Source organism: Aspergillus clavatus, genomic scaffold (genome assembly GCF_000002715.2).
Source record: "Aspergillus clavatus NRRL 1 1099423829800 genomic scaffold, whole genome shotgun sequence".
Lineage (NCBI taxonomy): Eukaryota > Fungi > Ascomycota > Eurotiomycetes > Eurotiales > Aspergillaceae > Aspergillus > Aspergillus clavatus.
The window spans coordinates 731,260-752,997 of NW_001517099.1; the positions used below are offsets into that span (position 1 = coordinate 731,260).

A 21,738-nucleotide genomic window follows, 5' to 3' on the forward strand; every position below is an offset into this window, starting at 1 on the left:
ATTGTCACTACTATGATTCAACTGTCCAATTTGTGTTGAACCTCATCATGGCGGTAGACCGACGGAAAGTTGCCGTGTTTGGCGGCGCTTTTGTCCTGCGGCTTCTCCTCTCCGTTTTGTTCCCCTCGTTGCCAGACTTGCTCACGGGGAGAGTTGAGGTTTCTACGCCAGTGAACAGTTTTAAGAGACGTGAGCTTTCTCGACAATCAATGATGGCCGTGTGCCTAAAGCGCTGCGATTGACTTGTTCCTTTTAGTCCAAGAAGGTCTTTTTCTGTACACTCGGAACGTGTCCCCTTATGATGGAGGTGTCTTCCACCAGGTACGGAGAACCCCCAACTTGAACCTTGAGATCTATCAGTTCTTAATAAATAACTAATGTCACAATCTCTTCTCATCAGGCGCCGCTCCTCCTTCCCCTCTTCGCTCTCCTGCCGAATGCCAGAGACTATCCGTTCGTGACGGCCGCCTTCTACGCTCTGATCGACCTCGTCAATGCCAATGCTCTGGTCACCATCTCCAATTCAGGGCAGGCGGTTTCCGGTAGACTTTATTCGGCTTTGCGGAAGGATATCAAGTGGGATGGAGTGGAAGTGGCGGCATGGTGAGCACACCATCGGACTGTTGACATAGTCCAGACCACTGACACACAACAGGTTCCTCTTCAATCCTACTACCATCGCGGCCTGTCTGGGAAGATCGACCAGTGCTTTTACTTCGACTGCAATTCTTTATGCCGTCTCCAATGCCGCCACTGGGAATAGCTTCAATGCCATGCTCGCCTTAGGGTGTGCGTCGTATCTCTCAATCTACCCGGCTCTTCTGTTCGCTCCGCTCGTTATCTTATGCTATGATAGACGGGCCCAAGACTCAAGGGCTCCCTGTGGAGCACCTATTTTTGCCATTCAGCATTTCGGCATTTTCCTCCTCAGTGTGGGAGGGCTCCTCGGCCTCTCTTGCTTAGTTGCTCCAGACTTCTGGCAGTTTATCTGTGCGACATACGGCTTCCAGCTGCTTGTGCCTGATTTGACTCCAAATATTGGTCTCTGGTGGTATTTCTTCATCGAGATCTTCGATTCCTTCCGAGAATTTTTTCTGGGTGTTTTCTGGCTCCACCTCACGGGCTACGTTGGCGGTCTTACTGTTCGACTGCGCAGGCAGCCTCTTTTCGTCTTGGCTTCTTTACTGGGGATCTTCGCTATCTTCAAGCCCTACCCCAGCATCTCGGACGCCTCCCTATACTTCGCTCTCCTTCCGCTCTACCGGCATCTATTTCCTTGTAAGTACTCACATGTGAGGTTCTGACGGTTGATAGTCACTAACAGAGACAGTGATGCGATATACATTCTTTGCAGTTTCGGCTCTTTTATACGCCACCCTTTTGGGCCCTGCGTTCTACCACCTGTGGATCTATGCTGGATCGGGCAATGCCAACTTCTTCTATGCGATCACACTTGTATGGAGTCTGGGGCTTTCTATTCTAGTAGCGGATACGATCTTCGCCGCTCTCCGAGACGAATGGGAACAGGAAAATCCAGAACTCCGGGGGAAGGATGTTAGACAAGTCTAGTCCAGGGTGTTATAATATGATTTCGACACGCAATTCCAGAAATATTAATATTGAATCATTATCATCGAGCCACATCTACCGCTCTAGCTGCTTGGATAAGATATAATAGTCCGGCTGTACCTCTCCTCTCCGCAATCGAGTAGGCCGTGGAGAGCTTTCATCTTCACGGTATCCAATGGACTCATAAAACCGCAGTGCTCCCTGATTACTTCTGAAACAACTCAGCATGGCCGCCTCCAGACCAACCTTATTCCCTATCGATTCCAGCAACGTCATCAGTCGCAGCCCAAGACCCTGCCGCTGAGCCTTTGGCGCCACATGGAGCTCATAGCAGTAGATCACTTCCTTGCCGTCTTCGTAGGTCACCATAAACGAGAGGAATGCCAGAATCTCTCCTCGTGGGAAGGAGAGCCCGTCCTCCGTGGTGATTTCGGGCGGTCCTTCTTGGCTGCGTCGCTCAATCAGATACTTCATGTCGGGCAATCGCATCTCCTTTCGTTTACGCTGAGGAAACCAGCCCCAGCTGGACGCTCGGTATGCATCTTCCGAGGTTTCTTTGATGAGGTTGAAGCATGTGTCGAATTCCTCTGTGGGAATGGTGCTGGCTGAGAATACGTCGATGATGCAGTGCATCTCGGTTTGAGGCTTTTCTTTATTGGCTTGATCATGATTTTCTTTTGGTCGCCATATCAATGTATGCTTGAGTGGCTCTGTTGGGATATACCGTGAGATGAATTCCTCGATGGAAAGAGCATTGGTGCGCTCAACCAGGGGGAGCAATTTGGAATCTGTGAGCGCGTTAGAATACTTCCAATCATGATGTCTCCAGCAGAATGCCAGAATTATCAGAGAAGTTCACATAAATTAGGTATGGGTCGCAAGAATAGACACATATGAAAATGAAGGGGTAAAGGATGAATGTGCTTGGTCACGGTAGCGCAAAACAAGAACAGCAATGGTCTTCATTGCTTCAGTTTCAATTAAGAGAAGAACCTTCAGAAAGACTAGGGCTGAATATGAATATTCATCAATTCACTCACTCTTTTTTAGTTGCTGCCCTTCATTTGTTGTGAGGGCCCTTCGAGTCGAACTTCGCCGTAAAGTCTGCTTCAACTTGGATTTGGACACTCTGCTTGCTTTGACGGCTGGCATCCCGGGTGCGCTTTAAATCTGTGGATGCTGATAAATATACTCATCCAGCGATTGACCGAATGTTTTGTGGCATTCGACTGGCGTGTCGACAAAGTGCTCCTTTTCTGAAAGGAAATCGGACTGGTCTAACTAATGCCAATTGGTCGGTGTTGGTTTTCCAGTTGGTGCTCGACATAAGACATCGACTAGATAGACCGAGGTAAATGATCATCATGCATCAACTCCTTCACGCTTCACAAAGCTCAGATCATCTTCTCAGCGTTCGATTCTACATGAAATTGGAATATTTTGAAATCGATACATGGTGCCATCAAATGTCCCCGAATCAACCATCGACCAATGCTGAATAACATATCTTTGGAATTGAACCTACTCCCCTCTTTCATTATTCGAAACACATACACATTTCGCAACAGTCCAAATACTTTTCATCAACCAGGTTCAATAAGACAATGAGAATAGTGCATTGATGGCTTCTGCAAGGCTACATATAAGCTGGTTCAGAGTAAGGTCTCTTCTTGTCGACGTTTGACAGAGACCTTTGCGAAATAGTCCGCGTTCATGGAAAGGCCATTCATCCGCATTGTCGGCTTGCAGCCCTTTGCCAGTTTGATATCATATTTCAAGAGGATGAACGTTTCTGGGTTCGGATAGACTGAGGGATCCCACATTGTCTCATTAAAGACCAATAGGGATGTTCCCTTCGGAACAAGCTTTCCATCAGACAATTTGATGTCTTCTTCTGCAAGACGCCTCATAGTAGCTATCGAGACATGTCAGCTGGAGGGAACATGTTGAAGGGGGCAAACATATATTACCGACTCCGATGGATTTCAGACGCTGGCTTTTCTTCAGGACACTATCCATCAGTTTCAGCCTGTATAAGGTGGTCTTCTTCCATTCTTCTGATCGAATGACCGTAACAATTTCCTCGCGCAGCTCTTGAATAAGTTGTTCATGTTCACTGAGATCAAGAAGGACCTGCGTGAGCATGTCTGATGTGGTATGAATGGCGGCAAGAGAGAACGATATTTGAGCTACCGCTGCATCGTAGGGCCGCCCTTTGGCGCATTCCTCCATCCACTGCATGGCCTCTTTTCAGTTCAGTACTTATGCCTTCGCAGTGGCGAGTTTTGTAAGTTACCTTGCTAAGCCCAGTCTTGATCGATTTACGTGCGTCTTGTACACACTTATTTTGCACACGATAGGACCTGATTTCCCACGGACCCTTCCTGTTGACCATAGGAAGTAGAGACTTCCGGGGCAGAGTCAAAAATATAAACAACGCTGATAGCGCAAGCACCCCAGCTATGCTGAAGGGCACAAGCCGGGAAAACTGCGTTTTTATATCAAGGAGCATTTTCTTGATGGCACACCGTGCAAGATCGTGCAACACAAAACTCTACACTATTCACTGGGAAGCAAAGGCTGAAGCACGAGAATTGACCCTGGGTTTTATCTTTATAAAGAAGATTTTCTGCTGATCCCTGTAGGTCATGCCTGCTTGGGACGGAGTGTGGGGAGGACACTGAATCAGCTCTCCGTCAAGAGTCCATAAATCTTCCAAATGTGCAGGAATACGCATGTTTTATAGATATACGGAGATTTCTGATTCAGTTCTGCTAGTATATGTTCCTAATGCATTGGGTCCGAAGCCATTAGTGGCTTCAATATCGTCAAACAGCACGCCGCTTCCCCATTATGAAACACCAAGACAGGGAACTACATGTCTTTGGTGATGCTATGTTCACACCAGATGGCCCTGTCGTCTTATCCATTGCTGCTCTGCGAGTCGCGTTTCTCATGGTTTCCCTCTATGATCCTCTTCCAGATTGGCTGGCGCCTACGCGACGTACTGTGAAGACCATCTTCGACTTCATTCGATGATCTCTTGGACGTGGCTCCTGCTTTGAGCTCTCACATGATGAATCCGTTGGTTCAGGCTACAAGTGCTTCGTGGAACAGTCAGCCTTCCAAGCTTGGATTTCCTTACCGCAAGCCCGGCTCTTATGAAGACCAGAAGGGCTGGGTTAGACATGGCGAGACATGTATTGGATGGCATAGCACGAGGGCATGCTTTTAGATCAACTGGTTCACCTTGCATAGGTGGGTCTAACTAGGGACCTCTCCCAGACCAAGAAGTCTTCTATAGGATTTTAGTCTATAAGAAAATCACAAATCACGATGACCTCGAGTGATCCGAGAAAGCAAAAGCCTCCGATTGTGGTTCTGCCTTAGCGGAGAGGAGAGTCCCAGATAGTTGCCAAAAGGATAGGTATACACCATGTAGATACTCATCATAGCTAATAGACTAGATATATTGAGAGTGAAGAGGCTCTAGACTCAACTTTACCACAATTGCAATTAGACACAACTCTCCCTCTCACAAAAACTGTCTAATAATATACCAATTATGCCCAACCAAGGTCTCCTCCACTCACCTCGCTTCTTCACATCCTCTCTCTGAGAAACGAACACATCCGAGCCAACCATCGCCCCCAACTAGCTTGCAAACATGGGCTCAATGGAATCTGGAAAGACGCATGGAAATCCAATCGGAGAACCCTCGGTAATCTCCAAGTCGGAGGGATTCACGTCCAGACTTCAGAGTGCCGTCATACCTCAGCAAGTGGAACTGGTTCTCCTTCAACTTACGTCAAGCACCGAAATAGTTCTACGTTCGTCTTGAATCTGATTGACCATCTACCCTCGCTCAGGCCAGTTCAACTCGCAATACAGGAAATAATGGCTCCGTCAACTATGAAGCAGTGGGTTGTCGCAGGCACGACCACTGGCAATCTCGAAGGTGATAGTTTCGATCATCTTGAATTCAAGGAGGCTCCTGTGCCCAAGTGTGGTGAAAATGAGGTTTTGGTCAAGCTTCATGCTGCGTCGTTGAATTACCGCGACCTGGTCATTCCCAAGGTGCGCAATCAGAACATCATGGTTGAAGGCGGTGCTTACCACAAGCTTCTTGTCTTTGATCTTGTGTAAGCTTTTTTTTATATACTGACATATCGGCCTCATTAAAGGAAATGCACCCCTTTCCTCTTGACCTCCCTGTCATACCCGGTTCCGATGGTGCCGGCGAAGTTGTCGAGGCCGGGTCCAAAGTGAAGCATTTTAAGAAAGGAGACAAGGTTGTCACTTTGTTCAACCAGTTACATCAGTACGGCGCCGTCGATGACCTGAGTGCCAAGTCCGGACTTGGTGGTGTGATGGATGGCACTCTGCGTCAGTACGGTGTCTTCAATGAGAATGGCGTCGTCAAGGCTCCCAGGAACCTCAACTTCCTCGAGTCCAGCAGTCTCACGTGCGCCGCTCTCACCAGCTGGAATGCTCTGTATGGATTGAAGCCTCTGAAGCCGGGAGAGATTGTTCTGGTGCAAGGTACTGGTGGTGTTAGCATGTTTGCCCTGCAGGTGAGTCAACCTCTCATAGACATAGCCGGAGATTGCGGTCAGTTAACGATGAGAAATGAAATAGTTCGCCAAAGCTGCTGGAGCCACAGTCATCGCCACGACTTCCTCTGAGGCCAAAGCAAAAAAGCTGAAGGAGCTTGGAGCCGACCACGTCATCAACTACAAGACGAACTTCAACTGGGGAGACACAGCCCGTTCTCTCACCCCGGAAAACGCCGGTGTCGATCACATTGTGGAGGTTGGAGGCGCTGGAACCCTAACTCAAAGCTTGAAGTGCATCAAGTACGAAGGTACCATCAGCATCATTGGGTTCCTGGGAGGAGTTGACCCCAAGGGGCAGCCTCCCATCCTCGAGGCTCTGAGCAATATCTGCACCATCCGAGGTGTGTATGTTGGCAGCAAGGCCTTGATGACTGACATGATCAAGGCAATCGAGGTGAACAATATCCACCCGGTGATTGATGAGAAGGTCTTTTCTCTTGATCAGACCAGGGAGGCGTATGAATATATGGTAAGTCACCCGCGCGAGTTCCTGATAGAGCACAAGGTACTAACATGATGAATAGTGGGCTCAAAAGCACTTTGGCAAGCTAACGATCAAGATTGATTAAACAAACAGTCAGATACTGTGCATGAAATTTAAAATGGTGATATGACGGTTATGAGAGTGTTATGTGGTTCTTATATAGTAGATTAGTCAAATTACTGGATAATCCATGCTACGGGACATGTTATATCTACTCACCTTTATCTCATCTTACCTTCATCACACTTTCATCCTGTTCAGCTCTCATTCGTAGATCAGCTCATGATCGTCCCAAAACAACACAAACATCCTTTTATTTGCGATCGTATAGCATTCAAATTCCTTGTCAGGAACACCAGTGGCATTCTAGCAGAGCCATGAGGCGCCGTGCATCTTCCCCTCATTAACCTCTTGACCGCAACCCGCCACCACCACCGCCACTACAGCTCCTCATGCATCACAACGCCATGATCCTCCAAGCTTCCTCCTCCTGATTTGCACTCGTGAAGAAAACGGACCCATTCTCTATCTAGATCCACTTGATCACATCGTCTCTTGCTTCACTCCCCAGTGATTTAGCTTCAAGATAACTCCAGAGTCTCCCCACCGAGTCTGGATGCAGATCAGCACAAGAAATACATCGACTCTCCCCATCACCGGCCCAGGTCGTCATCAAATGCCATCGCGGCTTGAGTTCTACCGTCCCGCGCAGATGAGTCTGTTTGCGCGAGTGACGTGCTATCCGCCTCTGGGTCAGGTCACTTGTCTCCCGAGAATACAAAAGGCTCTAAAGTCAGAGAAGGACGATACAGTGAGTGATACTTGGATCTTGGTCGGAGTTACTCATTCCGTCGATTAAAGACGCTCTTCTCTTGCAATGTTATCATAAACCAGTTAACAATCACTGTAGGTCCGCTTTACCGTGGTTATAGAATCAAGCAGCTTATTCCCAGAGCAGCCTTGGGAAGCTCATATCTGGCACAACATCAACAATACCGAATGGACGGCGCTGCCGCTCAAGAAAGATCAACCCACCGTAGCCCCTCTGGTAAATGGGAGCGAAGAAGACTACAAGTACCGCCGCTATGTCTTCTCTGAAGATATTGCTATACCTGCTAGTGGAGGTTATGCACAGTTTACCGTTCGGTTTCGGGCAACCCCCGAGGCAGACTGGCAGTGGGTAAATCAGCAGCGCCATGTCAATGACGGAGAGTTGGTTTTTACGTCGCGGGAATCGAGTTTTGACACGAGTGGGAATGGCCCTCTCACGCCTGCTACAGATGCGTATGAGGCTCCGTCGATCAGTCCATTTGCCGTGGCGTCCGTAGCTGCATTGGCAACGCCGGAAAGAGATAGCTTCAGCAAATACTTTGAAAATCTTTCGACTGAGGTTGAGATTGAATCGCGGACAAGCGAAGCTCCTGGCTCTTTTCTGTGGAGCCTTTCCGGATCCATTGAAGGGGCGAAGGTCGGTGAATCCGGGCACAAACAGCTTGCTCTTGGACTGCCGGCATCGCTTGCGCGGTATTTTGCTCTGGTACGGGTATGGATCCCATGGCTTGGGCCCAGGCATGGAAAGAAGAAGTTCAGATTGACAGAGGATGCGCTATTGTGTTCATTCTTGCGCACCGATGGGTCTCATTTGGTTCTCCTGGCAGTGTCGGGGATAAATAATGTCCTGACCCTCTTCACTTCAAACGATAATGGAGAATTGGTGATTAAGGCCACAAACGATCACACCGAGACGTCCAAATTCCAGGTCCTTGCTTCTGTCGCAGATGACTTTGAAGTAGCGATGAGTGCCGTGATTTACGAGGCACGGAAGTTGGTGAAGCCATACGCTACGGAGGAGATCTCCGAGGAATCTCCCACTCCAGGATCCCCAGTAGGGGACGATATAGTGATGGTTGAAAATGATCCCAAGGCGCAATGGTTCGCGGAGTGGTACGATGGTCTAACATATTGTACATGGAACGGATTAGGGCAGAATCTTACGGAAGAAAAGATTCTTTTCGCTCTCGACTCCATGAAGGAGCATGGAATCAAGATTGCCAATTTGATTATCGACGATACCTGGCAGTCGCTGGACAATGAAGGCGAGTCGCAGTTCAAACGGGCCTGGACACAATTTGAGGCAAGTCCCAAGACCTTTCCGCGAGGCATCAAACAGGCCACAGAGACCATTCGTCGAAAACACCCAAGCATTGGCCACATTGCCGTCTGGCATGCTCTTTTTGGATACTGGGGTGGCATTTCACCAGACGGCGAATTGGCTCAAAAGTACAAAACCAAGGAGGTGCCGCTTGTAGATCCGGCCGCAAAGGGGCAAATAGCGCATGCGTTCGAAAAGGGATCAGTGCTGGCCATTGATCCTGACGATATCCAACGCTTCTACGACGAGTTCTATAGTTTCTTGACATCTGTTGGAATTGACTCGGTCAAGACGGATGCCCAGTTCTTTCTGGATTTGTTGAAAGACCCCGAGGATCGGAAACGGTTCACAAACGCGTACCAGGATGCATGGTCCATTTCTATATCAAAGCACTTCAGCGCCAGGGCTATCTCATGCATGTCTATGACGCCGCAAATCATCTTCCACTCCCAGCTTCCAACAAATAAGGCCCAGACCCCCCTGCGCAATTCGGATGACTTCTTCCCGGAAATCCCAGCTTCGCACACATGGCATATCTTCTGCAATGCGCATAACGCGCTCCTTACCCGCTACCTAAATGTATTGCCGGATTGGGATATGTTCCAAACATACCATCCCTTCGCGTCCTTCCACGCGGCGGCTCGATGCCTTTCAGGTGGCCCAATATACATCACCGACGAACCCGGAAAGCACAGTTTGGATGTTATCAACCAGATGACCGCCTCAACTACACAAGGAGCCACAGTGATTCTCCGGCCTAGCGTCGTGGGGCGCAGCCTGGATATGTACCACGATTATAACGAGGGCAATATCTTACGGATCGGCACGTATACGGGATGGGCCAAGACAGGCAGCGGGATGATAGGTCTTTTCAATATCCACGCTGCAGGAGCATCCTGTATCGTTCCGCTGAGGGATTTCCCGGGCATCCATCCCGGTTCAGAAGGACAATATGTCGTGCGTGCACATACAAGTGGTATAGTAAGCGACCCAATGCGGGCGTCTAACGAAAAGTCCCTCGTGTCAATCGTCCTTGAACAGAAGGGCTGGGAGATTCTGACTGCCTACCCGACCAAATCATTCCCCCTCAAGGGAAGCAGAGGATGCAACGCCGAGGGGACTAGCCTCACCCATGTGGCTGTCTTAGGTCTGCTGGGCAAGATGACAGGCGCCGCAGCAGTGGTGAACAGTGACATCTTCGTGGTGGAAAATGGCCGGCTTCGGTTCGATGTCAGTCTCAAAGCTTTAGGGACTCTGGGAATCTATTTCTCCGATCTGCAGGACTGGAGTATTGCGAAGAACTTCATGGTGACCATTCTGGGTAAGCCTGTGCCCAGGAAGACCGTCTGGACGGAAGGAGGCGAGCATGCTAGAGTTCTGGCGATCGATGTGCTGGGGGCTTGGAATGCGATGGGACTGAATAGTGGATGGAGCAACGAGGTGTGGGTGCAGGTCTTCCTTGGTTGATGCCACTCCATACTTCTCGTAACCACAGGTTAGAAGCAACCAAACACTTCAACTCAAGAAAGCTCCTGAAAGTGTTGAGTGTGCGAAAGGCCTCCCAACATGGTCCCAGAAAGTAGCGTAGCACAGATGACCGCCTTGCAATATCATTCAAGAACTGCCCTCCACCCTCGTCGAGACACAAAACCCTCCACGCTTTCATCCTCCAGAACATCTCTGCCCAGCCTTCCCGTAACAACACTCCTCTCCACATCCGGCCCGCGGACATAGAAAGCATCAGACCCCAGCTCCCGTCCCGTCCGCACACCTCGTTTCCGCACCCACGTCTTCCTCCCCGGCTTACCAGGACTTTCTGCAACAAACCCAGAGTTCGTACGGTCGAACGTGGCGAACCACCGCCGCTGGTGGATCGAGCCGATTGTATTCGTCGCTCCTGGATAGGCGTTATTCAAGCGGATTTGATGGTCGATGGTGCTATCGGAGTCGGAATGAGAGCCTGCGGGGGACGCATCCGCTTTTTTGCGGTGAAATGCTTGTCGCGAATCTTCGCTTGGAGAATTAGAATCTGACGTGGTACTCGGCTCGGCGTGCTTTGGGGTTGAGTGGACTGTTCTTCTGCGTCTCTTGCGGGGAGTCGTGGCGGACGGTTTTTGGCTGGGGAGGTTCTTGTCTAAGCGGAGGATGATTGTGTAGTCCTCTGGGAGACGGGTTCCATGGAGTCGGAGGCGAATTTTGCCCTGTGGTTGTTTAGTATATGTCGTGTGGAAGAGGTAGATCTGGGTACATTTTTGAAAGCCTCACGGAGCTTTTCGCTATCAGCTTTCTCCTCCAAAAGAGATATAGAGGCGTCTGAGACCTCAGATCGAGAGTCATCCGTCTCGAGCAATTCCGGCACCTTCTGAGAAGGCAGGATCTCATATTCGCCTGTATCCCAGATGATCATGCTGCCTGTTCTTGCAGAAGCAGTTTCGAGGAGATGATTCTGGACCATCAATCAATTAGCTCATGTTTTGAGAACGAAATATGTCGCACCAGCAGGTCCAGGAACAACACACCCACAGACAATGCACCCTTGTCTCTGTCGCGTTTCTATTCAGCCTTCGGCTATTCGGATCTCCAGGCAATCCGTACATGATGGACCAGCTGACGGAACTCGTCTCCGAGAACTGCAGTCGCAGATCATAGTGCGGTCCTGCGATGGGATGATCGTGTTGATGAACCACAAAGTGCCTGCCCTTGGGATGCTGGTTGCGTTGATATAGTTCGACCCAGTCTTTGATCGGAAGCCGGGGTAGCCCCGACACCAGGGGACGAGCACACTGGCTAAGCCTAGCAGAGAATACTCCCAGATAATCTGTCACTTCGATCTCCCCGGCTTCGATGGCTGCGAGGTCTTGTTCAGGCTCTGGGTTCTTGTTGGATATCTGCTGCTTGGCGGATAGGTCTGCTGTTGTTCGGTTGTTTGGGCTCTTTTTATTCCGAGCCATTGCCTTAGGAGGCGAGACGGGTGCATACAGCGTCAATGGAAAAGAAGGTTCGCTGTCCTGGAGTACTTGCTTGCCAGTTGGAGGGTGTTGGGGTCCATTTTTCCCTTCCACGCTGCGCTTCATGACGTCGAGGATGGGTCGGAGCAGGATTGTTCTAAAGCTCGGACTTGATGAATCCATAAGTTTTGAGCGTCATGAATAAGTAGCCATGGATTATCGCGGTGTTTGGATGAATATACTGTTGAATATGTGCAAGAGGGAAACAAATGTCATGAAGTAGATCGAATGTGTTGTGTATGCATAGCTTAGTCAAAATATTTATCCTGCCGTATGCCTCCATCATCATCGTTTGTTACTTCTGATTCGAAAGGAAAAGTTTCAACAACCCTCTGAATATCTACTGGCGAAAAGATATATATAATCTTCCAGTCGCTCAAATTCTCCCTGCAATATTCAGATATCGATATGGGATCTCCCCACTTACCCAATATCGAGAGGGGATCAGACCTGTACTAGATTCACGCTTTGAGGGTTGTGGAAAACATCACTGGGGTCAAAAATAGCCTTGATCTTTTGCAATCGGGGTAAGTTCAGACCCCAATAGGCTTTCTGAGCATCAGGCATTAGAGGGTCCACATAACCTGGATAAGCATGAACCTCAGACCCAGCGACAGATTGTCGTATGATTTCATTGATACCATTCAAGAAATCGACAGTGGTTTGAGAAACAGGACCGAGAAGATTGACTCCATACGACTGAACCCAGTAGAGCACGTCTCTATGCGCATATGCGGTAGCGTTTGCAGGGAAATCGTTCGTTGCGCCTCCTTGTAGGTCGAACGAGATGAACCAAGTCAAAGTGCCCTTTTGGATGTTATCCAGATAGTAGAACAGTTCACCTATGCCACGTTCGGAGATCAAATCGTCTGAAGTGATAGCAGTTGACTTTGCATAGAAGTATGTTGAGACGTCTCCACCTATACCCAGGGCGAGTTCTTCCACAGCGTGCCCGAGCATACCAAGCCAGTCCGTCAAGACCACCACAGTGCCAGGCTCTGTGATCGGAAGACGCTGCTCAATGCCCAGCTGATCGTATTCTGCCTTTGAGCCATAGAATATCCCGGAAAGTATGATACCATGTTCAATTGCAGTGAGTACCGAAGAGAATTTTCGGCTCAGACTTGGATCTGATACAAATCTTTGCCATTCACGGAACAACTTCGCTCTCTCAACCGTACTGCCTAGACTCAGGGAATAGAGGTACTGTACAGCCAAACCAGGTGCAGGCTGTGTTCGAACCTTGAACGCAGTCACGATCCCAAAACTGGCGGCAGCCCCCTTGACTGCAAAGAAGAGGTCGGGATTCAGCGTGCTGGAGGCTCGCACAATGCTTGAGTTTGCCAGAACAACTTCGACTTCCTCAACATGATCCAGTGCGCTTCCCCACTGGCGTGATGTAGGACCAAGCCCTCCAATGGTGAAATGCCCCCCAACACCTACTTGTGGGCAGACGCCATGGGCCATTGCCCGCCCCCCAGCACGGTAAAGCTTTTCTGTCACGTCACCTAGGGGAGTTCCTGCTCCAATTGTGGCCATGTGGGTCGTCTCGTCCATCGAAAACTGCTGGAAGTTTCTGAGATGAACGACGACGGCACCGTCTATACCTCCAAGCCCTATCGGTGACGAGCCATCATGACGTTAGTCAGGCGTCGCGATTTCTTTGCTTGAATGTCCTACTTCTGGCTTGGAGTGCATACCATAGTTTCCATAGCTGTGACCACCACTCACTGCTTGAACCTTGTAGTCGTGTTCAACAGCGCATTTTATGATATCAGCAACCTGCCCTGCGGTCTTGGGGAAGGTGATGGCTACTGGTGTCACAGGGATATTGAGGTTATATTCGTGAGCTGTGAGGTTTCTGAACGAGACGTCGCCTCGAAATGCGACAAGGGCTCGATCGCCTCCCAGTGCAGATAGTAGACAACCTCGCCCAACTATACTCCCTGCGTTTCCCATTGTCAACCTTGGCCTAATAAGATCTTCGTGCCGCGAGTCAAATATATAGGTACATATAGAGAATAGAAAGACCAAGTTGCGACTTCGTGATCCTATCCTGCTGGAGCATCGCGAGGCTCGGGAAGGACGAAAGATGAGAAACTAGATCTCCCAGCGTACTCCGCGAACTCGAGGGTCTTCGGGTGGGACATCACGAGATCCTGCAGGGGTAGTATCTGCCTGATATGATGCTGGCTAGAAGCTGTTGTCGACCAGGATTCTATGGATCTCTGCCTTCTCGGCGACCCCACAATATCCTCCGAAGCAATTGCGATGAAAGCAGCCAGTGTGGTCATTTCCCATTGGCCTTAATAGACTCTGCTTTCAATGCGCCTCTTAGGCCCATCAGATGATCCTACCCGACTTTTCTTGAAATAATCAAATTCGTTGGGCTATTCCATCCAGCCGACCTGATAATAGCGATTTCCATCACAACTGGTTCACGCAACCCACCGACGTATTTTCTGTCCAGCAGCATGGGTTTTTAAATTAGATGAGCTCCATAGAAACTGAATCATCGGGTCAGTTGGAGAACTCTGACTCGAAGACCAACAGTGACGTGGAAACCATGATATGGTACAGGGATGTAGCTAGTCTGAACCGCATATCCTGTGTTGACTGTGTGGAGATTGCAATTTAAACTGGCAGACGCGTTTGAACTGTCAGATGCAAAAGACTCCTTCCGGTATCCTTTCTCACGCGCTAGCATTTTTCATCATGGGTTGCGCTTTCATCAGACTTGTTGTGTTGGCCTTGCATGGCAGCAGACACCTAGAAAAGAATTAACATATGCGATGTGGCCATTTGTTGATAGTCTTAACGCTCACAGGACGCGCGAAGCATAAGCAAAAAAAAAAAAAAAAAAAGAAAAGAAAAGAAAAAACAACATATTGCCATGGGAAGATACTTCGTCTGCAGTGTCGATAATGATCCTATCCTGTCCGAGACTTGCGGGAGACATGAGGCTGGTGTGAAACTGGAACCTTCAAAAGCTGCAAATTGAACTCTTATTGACTACTCCATAGAGCTGGTAATCATTGCAAAGCATCGCTCGTTAGTCTGCAATTCTTGGAATCGGTGCAGCAGAGAAGTGCCAACCCAACGCCCTCTGGTTGGCTCGCAGCACCGCACAAGCCAGGACCCTGCGTCGAGTCTTGGAGTGTATATAGTAACGGCCCTGGGGCTCTCATCTATGCTGTATATGACAGTAATTTCTAAGCCAGTCAGAAAGAGCCCCCCGTGATAGGTCACTAAACGTGAAGCAATTTGCGAGAGGTCTCTCGATAGGGTGACTTGAATGGAGTGATGATCATGTTGATGTCTCTGTCGCAGAGAAATCATCCGTGAGCCCTTCGATTTCTGTTTCTGAGTGGAATGGATAATATCATCTCGCGCCCATTCAATACATTGTTCTTCAGATACTAATGGCCAAGTTGTGATCGACAGACTGAGGTTCAGTGTCGAAGCTCTCATGTCGACACATTTTCAGATGCTGTATTATGGGTACGCAGTAATACATATCTGTAATACGTGATCCAATAGTAAGCCATAGACTTTGAAGTGTTGGTATTTAACTGGTAAGTTGACTGTCAGATGCACCTCCTGCTGATCTTTTTTGAGTTGATATTGACAGTGACACGGCTTGTCTTTTCCTCACTACTACACAGTACTCCTGTTATCATCAACTTTCTTTGTCTGCTTCAGAGCGTGAAGATGATTGTCCCTGTACAGACAGATTTAGCTCGGGGATCAAATCCCCTTCAATATCCCGATAGGCATCCCTCTCAGGACACAGTGAGTTGACTATATACTCTAAAGGACTGTGTCGATATGACAAGTTATCTTTCGGGACCACCCCTGAAATAGACAATTTTGTCATCTTGAAGAACTCGGCCATAAAATTCCACTCGGCCACTGGGGCAGTCATAATGCTATTCCTTGAATCGCCATTCATCGGGCAATATGGGGTAGTTGACAGCTCGGGGACCTGCGGACGGCGGAGATTTCCCTTTCGTCATCCAATATCTATCCACGGAAACTTGACTCTTCGGGGACCTCAAAGCTTCATTGACGCGAACGCGGGCAATCCCCGAATGCAGGCTCAAAGAAAAGCCAAAAAAATGAAAGCAATGGGCCTTGAAAAGTCGAACTTGCTTTTCTCCTAGCTCTTTGCCTTTTTTTTGGCAGCCAACACTTGACCTTACCACCTACCACACCGGATTGAGGCAATTGAGGCTTCTGGATTCGACTTCCAGGGTGGAATAGACAGCTTGAATTCAAAGAACCCGGTATATCAGCCATCTGTGGACGGTTTCTCATATATCGTCATGTTTACACCTGTCGAAACGTCCCTTGGAGCGCTGCTGCTCTTCCAGAGCTCTTCGGGCCTCCTCCTACACAATGGTGCTGTCTTTGGCATCTCATCCCTTCTGTCAGGGTGTGTCTTCAACCCCAGTCACGATAATGTTCCCATCATCGCGGGCTTGGCCTCCAGTATAGCCTCGATCTATCTGTTTGCGCCATCTCTGATACCTATCTACCCATCCGCACCGAATTCGTGGGCATCCGTTGCTTCCACGCTCGGAACGGGATTCTTGTTAGGCTGGGGAACAAAGGTAGGCAACTCGCCTCGACAGTAGCTAGTCGCTTACTGACGAAACCCTTTGAATCAGAATGATCGTGGGTGCACATCAGGCCACATGCTCTGCGGTGTGTCCCGCCTCTCGCCGCGCTCCTTGATCGCAACAGCTATCTTCTTCGCCACCGCGCTCCTCACAGCCAACTTTGCCAACGGAGGCCAGAATATCCCGCCGTGTCCCACCGGTGTTCCCTGCTACACCCCAACATATCCGTCGACGGAGGAGCTCATATTCATGATCAGCACCGTCGCCCTCACAACCCTGATCAACTTTGTAATCGTTCCCCGGTTCCTGCATCGGTCGAAGAAATCTAGGACTGTCTTCTCATATCTGGCCGGCCTGCAGTTCGGTCTGGGCCTGTTCATCACCGGAATGGCCGATCCCGCCAAAGTGCTGCGCTTCTTCGCCGTTCTCACAGATCCATCTCGGTGGGATCCTTCGCTCATGCTCATCATTCTTTTCGCCGTCGGCCCATCGCTTGTGACGTATCTCAAGGCCGTGAAACCTGTACTCACGAAGGAAGAAGCTGGAGGGAAAGATGCCGGCAAACCCACCCTGGCGGACAAATGGAGACTTCCTACATTAACGGTGGCGGATATCGATTGGCGCTTTGTCACTGGGGCCGTGGCATTCGGCGTTGCATGGGGTCTACGAGGTGTATGCCCAGGACCTGCAGTTTTGCGCTCTATCCTTCAACCGGCATGGGGTATTGTCGAGATGACTGGGTACATGTTGGGAAATCTGCTATAGAAGCTCAGGGTGCAAATTCGTCCATTGAAGCAGGCCAGCCTGCGAGATGACACATTGAGATATGAAAACATCACGAAATCATCTTAGATACATGATAGACCGCTGACGCATATGTATCGTTGGCGAGTTTATAAGCTGCAGACCAATTAGCTGTCAGCGCAGCTCATTCCAGTGTGTATCCCAACGAAATCGCGTCGTGTAAATACGGATTGTACAACGGCAGAATGAAAAAATAAAGACCAATAATCAGAGCTAGGTAGTGGCTTACAACTCAGTTTTCTTCTCTGAATAATTAATCCACGGGTGGGATCGCTTGTCCTTGGGCTGCGCCTCAGCGCCGGTCGGCAGGAAGCCCTCCAGCTCCATCCACTCGGCGGCAAATGCAGTAAAGAGCATGCTCCAGTCTTCCACCGTCTCCAGATCTAGATGCTCACCGTCATCATCAATCGTGTGCCAAACGGCGGGAAACCCCGTTCTTCTGGTAGGGCTGTAGTCAATAATATGTAGGACCTCCACGCCCCGCGCGAGGAACGGCAGATGATCATCCTGAATGCCCGAATAAACATTCAGCTGATGTTCGTTCTTCGCGTGATCAACGAACCACGACGCGCCAGAACTGCCGCCAGAAGAGGATTTGAACTGTTTCAGGTCTCGCAATCGCTTCTCCAGCGCCGCCAGTTTCTGGTAGGCCCAGTGCGTGGTTGCAAAATACGACTGAATGGAGGGATCCTTGCTACCCAGCAGGTCCAGAAGCACAAACAGCGATATCGACGACAGTGGCGTCTTGTAAATGGACATGGCCGGGTGGACTTGCTCGTCCCAGTGCTCTGCGAGAGAGCGCGCGCCGTAGAGAGAATCGGTATTCGTCCACTCGAGAAACGCCTCCTCGCCGTCGAGGAAGATGATCTGCATGCCCTTCTGTTCTTCGACCGTCGCATCGGTGTGGCCATGTGCCTCCATCGCCGCCCATTTCTTTGTTAGCGCGGCGTCGATGCTACGCACCGTGTGCATCATCATCGCGCACGGCGCCGCACTGTCAATCGCCCCGATAAATCCCTTGGGCTCATACTTGCTGTCGTAGTGCGCGACGAGCGTAAGTCTTCCCACATCCCCTACCGCCGCCCGGGGCGGATCGCGCGACGCGATGAAGTTGACGAAGGGGACTTCCTTGCTGTGCGAGAGGGGCGTCTTCGACGACGAGTTTTGGAACTCGATCTTCCAGTCTGGCAGGGTGGTGCGGAAGAAATCCGCAAAGTGGTTGAGTACAGCGGTGGAACCGGGGGTCCCAGGGATGCGAGTCTGTAGGATTGGTGCTAGGAGTGCTCCATTGTGAATGTCAAAGTCGTTATTAGGTCGTGGAAGGGCTCTTAGGGTGTCATCTGAGAGAGATTCGTAGGCTGCGCTGGAAAGGAGCAGGAATGGTAGAGTGAGGCATATCGCAAGGAGATGGCGGACAAAGCCACCGTATGCCAGAACCATGGCGACTCTCAATGCTGCTAGCAAGCTCGCATGGCAGGTCGTGATTGGACTAGAGATGGTTCTAGCACGTACAAGTGACTGAACTCATGAAAACCAGATGTCCTCACAGAGCTGATTGTCGAGTTAGTCAACGGTCAAGAACATCGAGTTGGGAGAGTCAAAGGGAGGACAATCATCACCGCCAAGAGGCTGTCGATAACATTCCGCCGGCGGTCAAAAATCACTCCGGAGATCAACCAGCAGCCATTCTGTCATTTTCATGAATTATCCCGGGGTGGATTTATGCCTCTGCCATCACTGACTGAACATACCAATTGAAACCACAAGCCGATGCTGGCCAGTATGAGGATCCAGCTCTTATTCCACTCGCAGCTGCGTACGGCGCTTCCTCGGTCCGTGCGGAGAGATCTCAGCAACAGATTGTTGACTCGGTTTAAGACGACACAAAGTCCATTGCGAAGGACTGAAGTGCCGCCGATCAAACCAAAAGACGGCAATGCCAGCTTGACAGGTGCCCGGACTCCAACAACATCGCCTTCAACACATGCAAAGACCGCAGTCAGACGAGGTAACCGGAGACACGGAATGCGCTCGATATGGATATACTGGGTGCGATGCTGAACGAAGGCTTATATATAGGACCTCCGGAGCGGATACTGATCTATCATGGCGGCACGGGAAAGGTGATATTTTTGGGCATGTTGCGCATCACGACAATCTTCCTTTTTGGAGTCTCATGTCTCGTAGTCGCTCCGGCCTTCTACTCTGACGAGTACCCATGGTATATCGCGCCGGCTGGTAGGTTTTGCGAGCTCTTACACGGTATGTTTCTGGCTAATGGTGCTTCATAGTGATCGTCGGAGGTGCGTTACCCATGTTCTTCGTCGCCTACACCTCTGCCCCGTTCGTCAACTTCGTACATCTTGCCCTCCCAGTCTTTGCTCGCCGCTCGCGGGAACAGACCCTCCAGTATGCGAAGAACCTACCTCCTACAGCGACACTGTACATCAATACTATGAAGTTTACTACAATTCCCCGGCAAACAGAGGTGCGGCTAGGGGACCTAGTTCCTGAGAAGGCTCTACTGCGACCAGTGAGCTTTCGGAATGCGAATCCTGCCCCTCTTCCCTGGTGGGCAGGCAGGACACTGAGGCAGTTTTACACAGGGGCGAAGAGTCAGCCTGGGAAGGTCTCATCGACATTCTATCCTGAACTATGGGAGCATGTATACAAGCAGATCCAAAATCCTTCGCGAACAAGGCGGAGTTAAGAAATACAAGAATAGGAAAGAAACGCAACACATTGCTTCAAAATCTTCCAGACACCTTCTCTAACCGGAGGCACTGTTCATTTAGCAGCGTCTTGAAACACTTAGGAGTTCATTTTCAACCGCATGGGAATTTTAGAACCAAACTCTTCTTTCTCTATAGTGTCATTCACTTCTGCAACGCAAGCACCAGTCAGTCATCTTCACCTCACTTCTCACATTACTTGATCTGTGTTTCACTTGACTCTGTGGTTGTCTTCAGTCATAGTAGTCAAAATAACTAGGCTGCCTCCCTCGCAGACGCTCCATCTCCTCTTCCTTCTCTTAATTCACTTCTGCGTCCTCTTTCTGCAGCATCCTGGATACAATTTTCTTCTCATCTCTCCTACCGCCTCCATTCGCTCCTCTTCTCTCTCGCAGAACAGCTCTTCGCTTCTTCGATCATCCACTGATCACTCGCAACCATGTCTACTCCAGTCAAAGGCAAGCCCGAGGGACCCCTGGGCCTCTCTGCAAGTGAAGCCAAGGTCCTCCTCCTGGGTATCCTGTGCATCGGCGAAGGATTCAAGGTAGCACCTCTTCCCAAATAAATCAACTCCACAATCCACAGAGGAAGGCTAACAGCCCTACAGGTCGATTTCGACAAGCTAGCCTCCAGAGGCGGATGGACCGCCGGTTCTGCAGCTACGATGTTCGGCAACGCAAAACGGAAGCTCTTCAAGCTCAACCCCGACGACGGTGCTGAGAACGGCAATGGCTCCTTTGCGGCTGATGGCGAAGCCTCGTCCTCCAAGGCCGCGACTGCCACGCCCAGGAAAACACCAATAAAGCGTAAGAAGGCCACTGTGGCTGCAGAGGATGACACTGCCCCGGGTGAGGAGGCCGCGACTCCTACCAAGCCCAAGCGGCAGAGGAAGACACCCGTGAAGAAGAACGCGGCTATCAAAGCTGAGGCTGCCTCTGTTGGTAACGGGTATGTTCCACTCCTTTTGTCATACCTTCTGTCACTGTTCGTTATCACGAGATGATGGTTTTATTTAACTGATCGTCTCAATGAGACACAGCAACGGAACGCCTTCCAAGATCAAGCCTGAGGCGATTGACGCTGGGGGCATTATCAAGGGCGAGAACAGAGAAAATCATGACCCGGAATACCAGACCAAGCCCGAGCATGACGATGTCATGGATGATATGGAACTTGACGCACAGCTGGAGGCTATGGATCATCCCCAGCAGTCCATCAAGGCGGAAGATTTCGCTGCTTAGATTCTTGGCCCTTACCACTCAGGAGATAATGATCCCAGAGTTCGAAACGCTTTACAATATTCTTGTTCCTTTTCTGAATTTATCATCGTATCAATGGCTGTCTTTCTGGCGTTGCATTATTTGGGAGAATGAGGAATTCATGCCGCAGAGGCTGATTGGCGTTTACATACCTGACTGAAGAGATACTTAGTAGTCTATGCAGAGCGGCTACTCTTTGAAATTGAATGCTGCCTTGAAGCTGATTTCTACTTTTGCTTGTTTTCGGACTTACACATATTGGTTTCTAAGGCTACCGAAACCGACTCATAGTTATTTAAACCCACATCTAGAACATCATCTAACCCTCTGGCATAAAAACGCTATATATCCCGGAATTAAGTTGCTTGCCCTAATAATGGAACTTTAAGAATGCAAACGATAAAGGAAAAAGGCTCCCTACTCCCGCAGATACCCGCGAACAAGGTATGGGCACGAAGCCAAAGTGGAAACACGGCGCAAAGTCGGTAAAGG

At 49.8% G+C, this 21,738-nt stretch overlaps 11 protein-coding genes across 11 annotated transcripts, besides 1 other annotated feature; 6 read left to right on the plus strand and 5 right to left on the minus strand.

Moving 5' to 3' along the window:
• Nucleotides 1–47: 47 nt before the first annotated feature.
• ACLA_047560 (GPI-anchor transamidase subunit GAB1) lies at nucleotides 48–1,569 on the plus strand (the record flags this gene model as incomplete). Its single annotated transcript, XM_001271712.1, has 5 exons — nucleotides 48–189; nucleotides 257–321; nucleotides 401–603; nucleotides 656–1,278; nucleotides 1,355–1,569. The coding sequence occupies 5 exons, from the start codon at nucleotides 48–50 to the stop codon at nucleotides 1,567–1,569; spliced, it is 1,248 nt and encodes a 415-aa protein (XP_001271713.1).
• A 75-nt stretch (nucleotides 1,570–1,644) lies between these two features.
• Nucleotides 1,645–2,721, minus strand: ACLA_047570 (N-terminal L-serine N(alpha)-acetyltransferase NAT4; the record flags this gene model as incomplete). Its single annotated transcript, XM_001271713.1, has 2 exons — nucleotides 1,645–2,357; nucleotides 2,610–2,721. The coding sequence occupies 2 exons, from the start codon at nucleotides 2,719–2,721 to the stop codon at nucleotides 1,645–1,647; spliced, it is 825 nt and encodes a 274-aa protein (XP_001271714.1).
• A 500-nt stretch (nucleotides 2,722–3,221) lies between these two features.
• ACLA_047580 (uncharacterized protein) lies at nucleotides 3,222–3,810 on the minus strand (the record flags this gene model as incomplete). The annotated part of the gene is made up of 2 exons (XM_001271714.1): nucleotides 3,222–3,484; nucleotides 3,540–3,810. The coding sequence occupies 2 exons, from the start codon at nucleotides 3,808–3,810 to the stop codon at nucleotides 3,222–3,224; spliced, it is 534 nt and encodes a 177-aa protein (XP_001271715.1).
• A 1,426-nt stretch (nucleotides 3,811–5,236) lies between these two features.
• Nucleotides 5,237–6,702, plus strand: ACLA_047590 (zinc-dependent alcohol dehydrogenase family protein; the record flags this gene model as incomplete). Its single annotated transcript, XM_001271715.1, has 4 exons — nucleotides 5,237–5,399; nucleotides 5,504–5,646; nucleotides 5,754–6,143; nucleotides 6,208–6,702. 4 exons carry the CDS (start codon nucleotides 5,237–5,239, stop codon nucleotides 6,700–6,702), a joined length of 1,191 nt encoding a protein of 396 aa, XP_001271716.1.
• A 583-nt stretch (nucleotides 6,703–7,285) lies between these two features.
• On the plus strand, nucleotides 7,286–10,288 carry ACLA_047600 (putative raffinose synthase protein Sip1; the record flags this gene model as incomplete). The annotated part of the gene is made up of 2 exons (XM_001271716.1): nucleotides 7,286–7,480; nucleotides 7,580–10,288. The coding sequence occupies 2 exons, from the start codon at nucleotides 7,286–7,288 to the stop codon at nucleotides 10,286–10,288; spliced, it is 2,904 nt and encodes a 967-aa protein (XP_001271717.1).
• Nucleotides 10,289–10,431: 143 nt separating this feature from the next.
• Nucleotides 10,432–11,952, minus strand: ACLA_047610 (uncharacterized protein; the record flags this gene model as incomplete). The annotated part of the gene is made up of 3 exons (XM_001271717.1): nucleotides 10,432–11,022; nucleotides 11,070–11,267; nucleotides 11,341–11,952. The coding sequence occupies 3 exons, from the start codon at nucleotides 11,950–11,952 to the stop codon at nucleotides 10,432–10,434; spliced, it is 1,401 nt and encodes a 466-aa protein (XP_001271718.1).
• A 321-nt stretch (nucleotides 11,953–12,273) lies between these two features.
• ACLA_047620 (FAD-binding oxidoreductase) lies at nucleotides 12,274–13,788 on the minus strand (the record flags this gene model as incomplete). The annotated part of the gene is made up of 2 exons (XM_001271718.1): nucleotides 12,274–13,445; nucleotides 13,530–13,788. 2 exons carry the CDS (start codon nucleotides 13,786–13,788, stop codon nucleotides 12,274–12,276), a joined length of 1,431 nt encoding a protein of 476 aa, XP_001271719.1.
• An 886-nt stretch (nucleotides 13,789–14,674) lies between these two features.
• Nucleotides 14,675–14,710: a microsatellite.
• A 1,444-nt stretch (nucleotides 14,711–16,154) lies between these two features.
• ACLA_047630 (YeeE/YedE family protein) lies at nucleotides 16,155–17,216 on the plus strand (the record flags this gene model as incomplete). The annotated part of the gene is made up of 2 exons (XM_001271719.1): nucleotides 16,155–16,442; nucleotides 16,500–17,216. 2 exons carry the CDS (start codon nucleotides 16,155–16,157, stop codon nucleotides 17,214–17,216), a joined length of 1,005 nt encoding a protein of 334 aa, XP_001271720.1.
• Nucleotides 17,217–17,480: 264 nt separating this feature from the next.
• ACLA_047640 (glutaminyl-peptide cyclotransferase family protein) lies at nucleotides 17,481–18,695 on the minus strand (the record flags this gene model as incomplete). The annotated part of the gene is made up of 1 exon (XM_001271720.1): nucleotides 17,481–18,695. One exon carries the CDS (start codon nucleotides 18,693–18,695, stop codon nucleotides 17,481–17,483), a length of 1,215 nt encoding a protein of 404 aa, XP_001271721.1.
• A 596-nt stretch (nucleotides 18,696–19,291) lies between these two features.
• Nucleotides 19,292–19,965, plus strand: ACLA_047650 (uncharacterized protein; the record flags this gene model as incomplete). The annotated part of the gene is made up of 2 exons (XM_001271721.1): nucleotides 19,292–19,493; nucleotides 19,547–19,965. The coding sequence occupies 2 exons, from the start codon at nucleotides 19,292–19,294 to the stop codon at nucleotides 19,963–19,965; spliced, it is 621 nt and encodes a 206-aa protein (XP_001271722.1).
• Nucleotides 19,966–20,426: 461 nt separating this feature from the next.
• Nucleotides 20,427–21,228, plus strand: ACLA_047660 (putative histone h1.3.; the record flags this gene model as incomplete). Its single annotated transcript, XM_001271722.1, has 3 exons — nucleotides 20,427–20,531; nucleotides 20,595–20,935; nucleotides 21,027–21,228. 3 exons carry the CDS (start codon nucleotides 20,427–20,429, stop codon nucleotides 21,226–21,228), a joined length of 648 nt encoding a protein of 215 aa, XP_001271723.1.
• Between the last annotated feature and the right edge of the window lie 510 nt (nucleotides 21,229–21,738).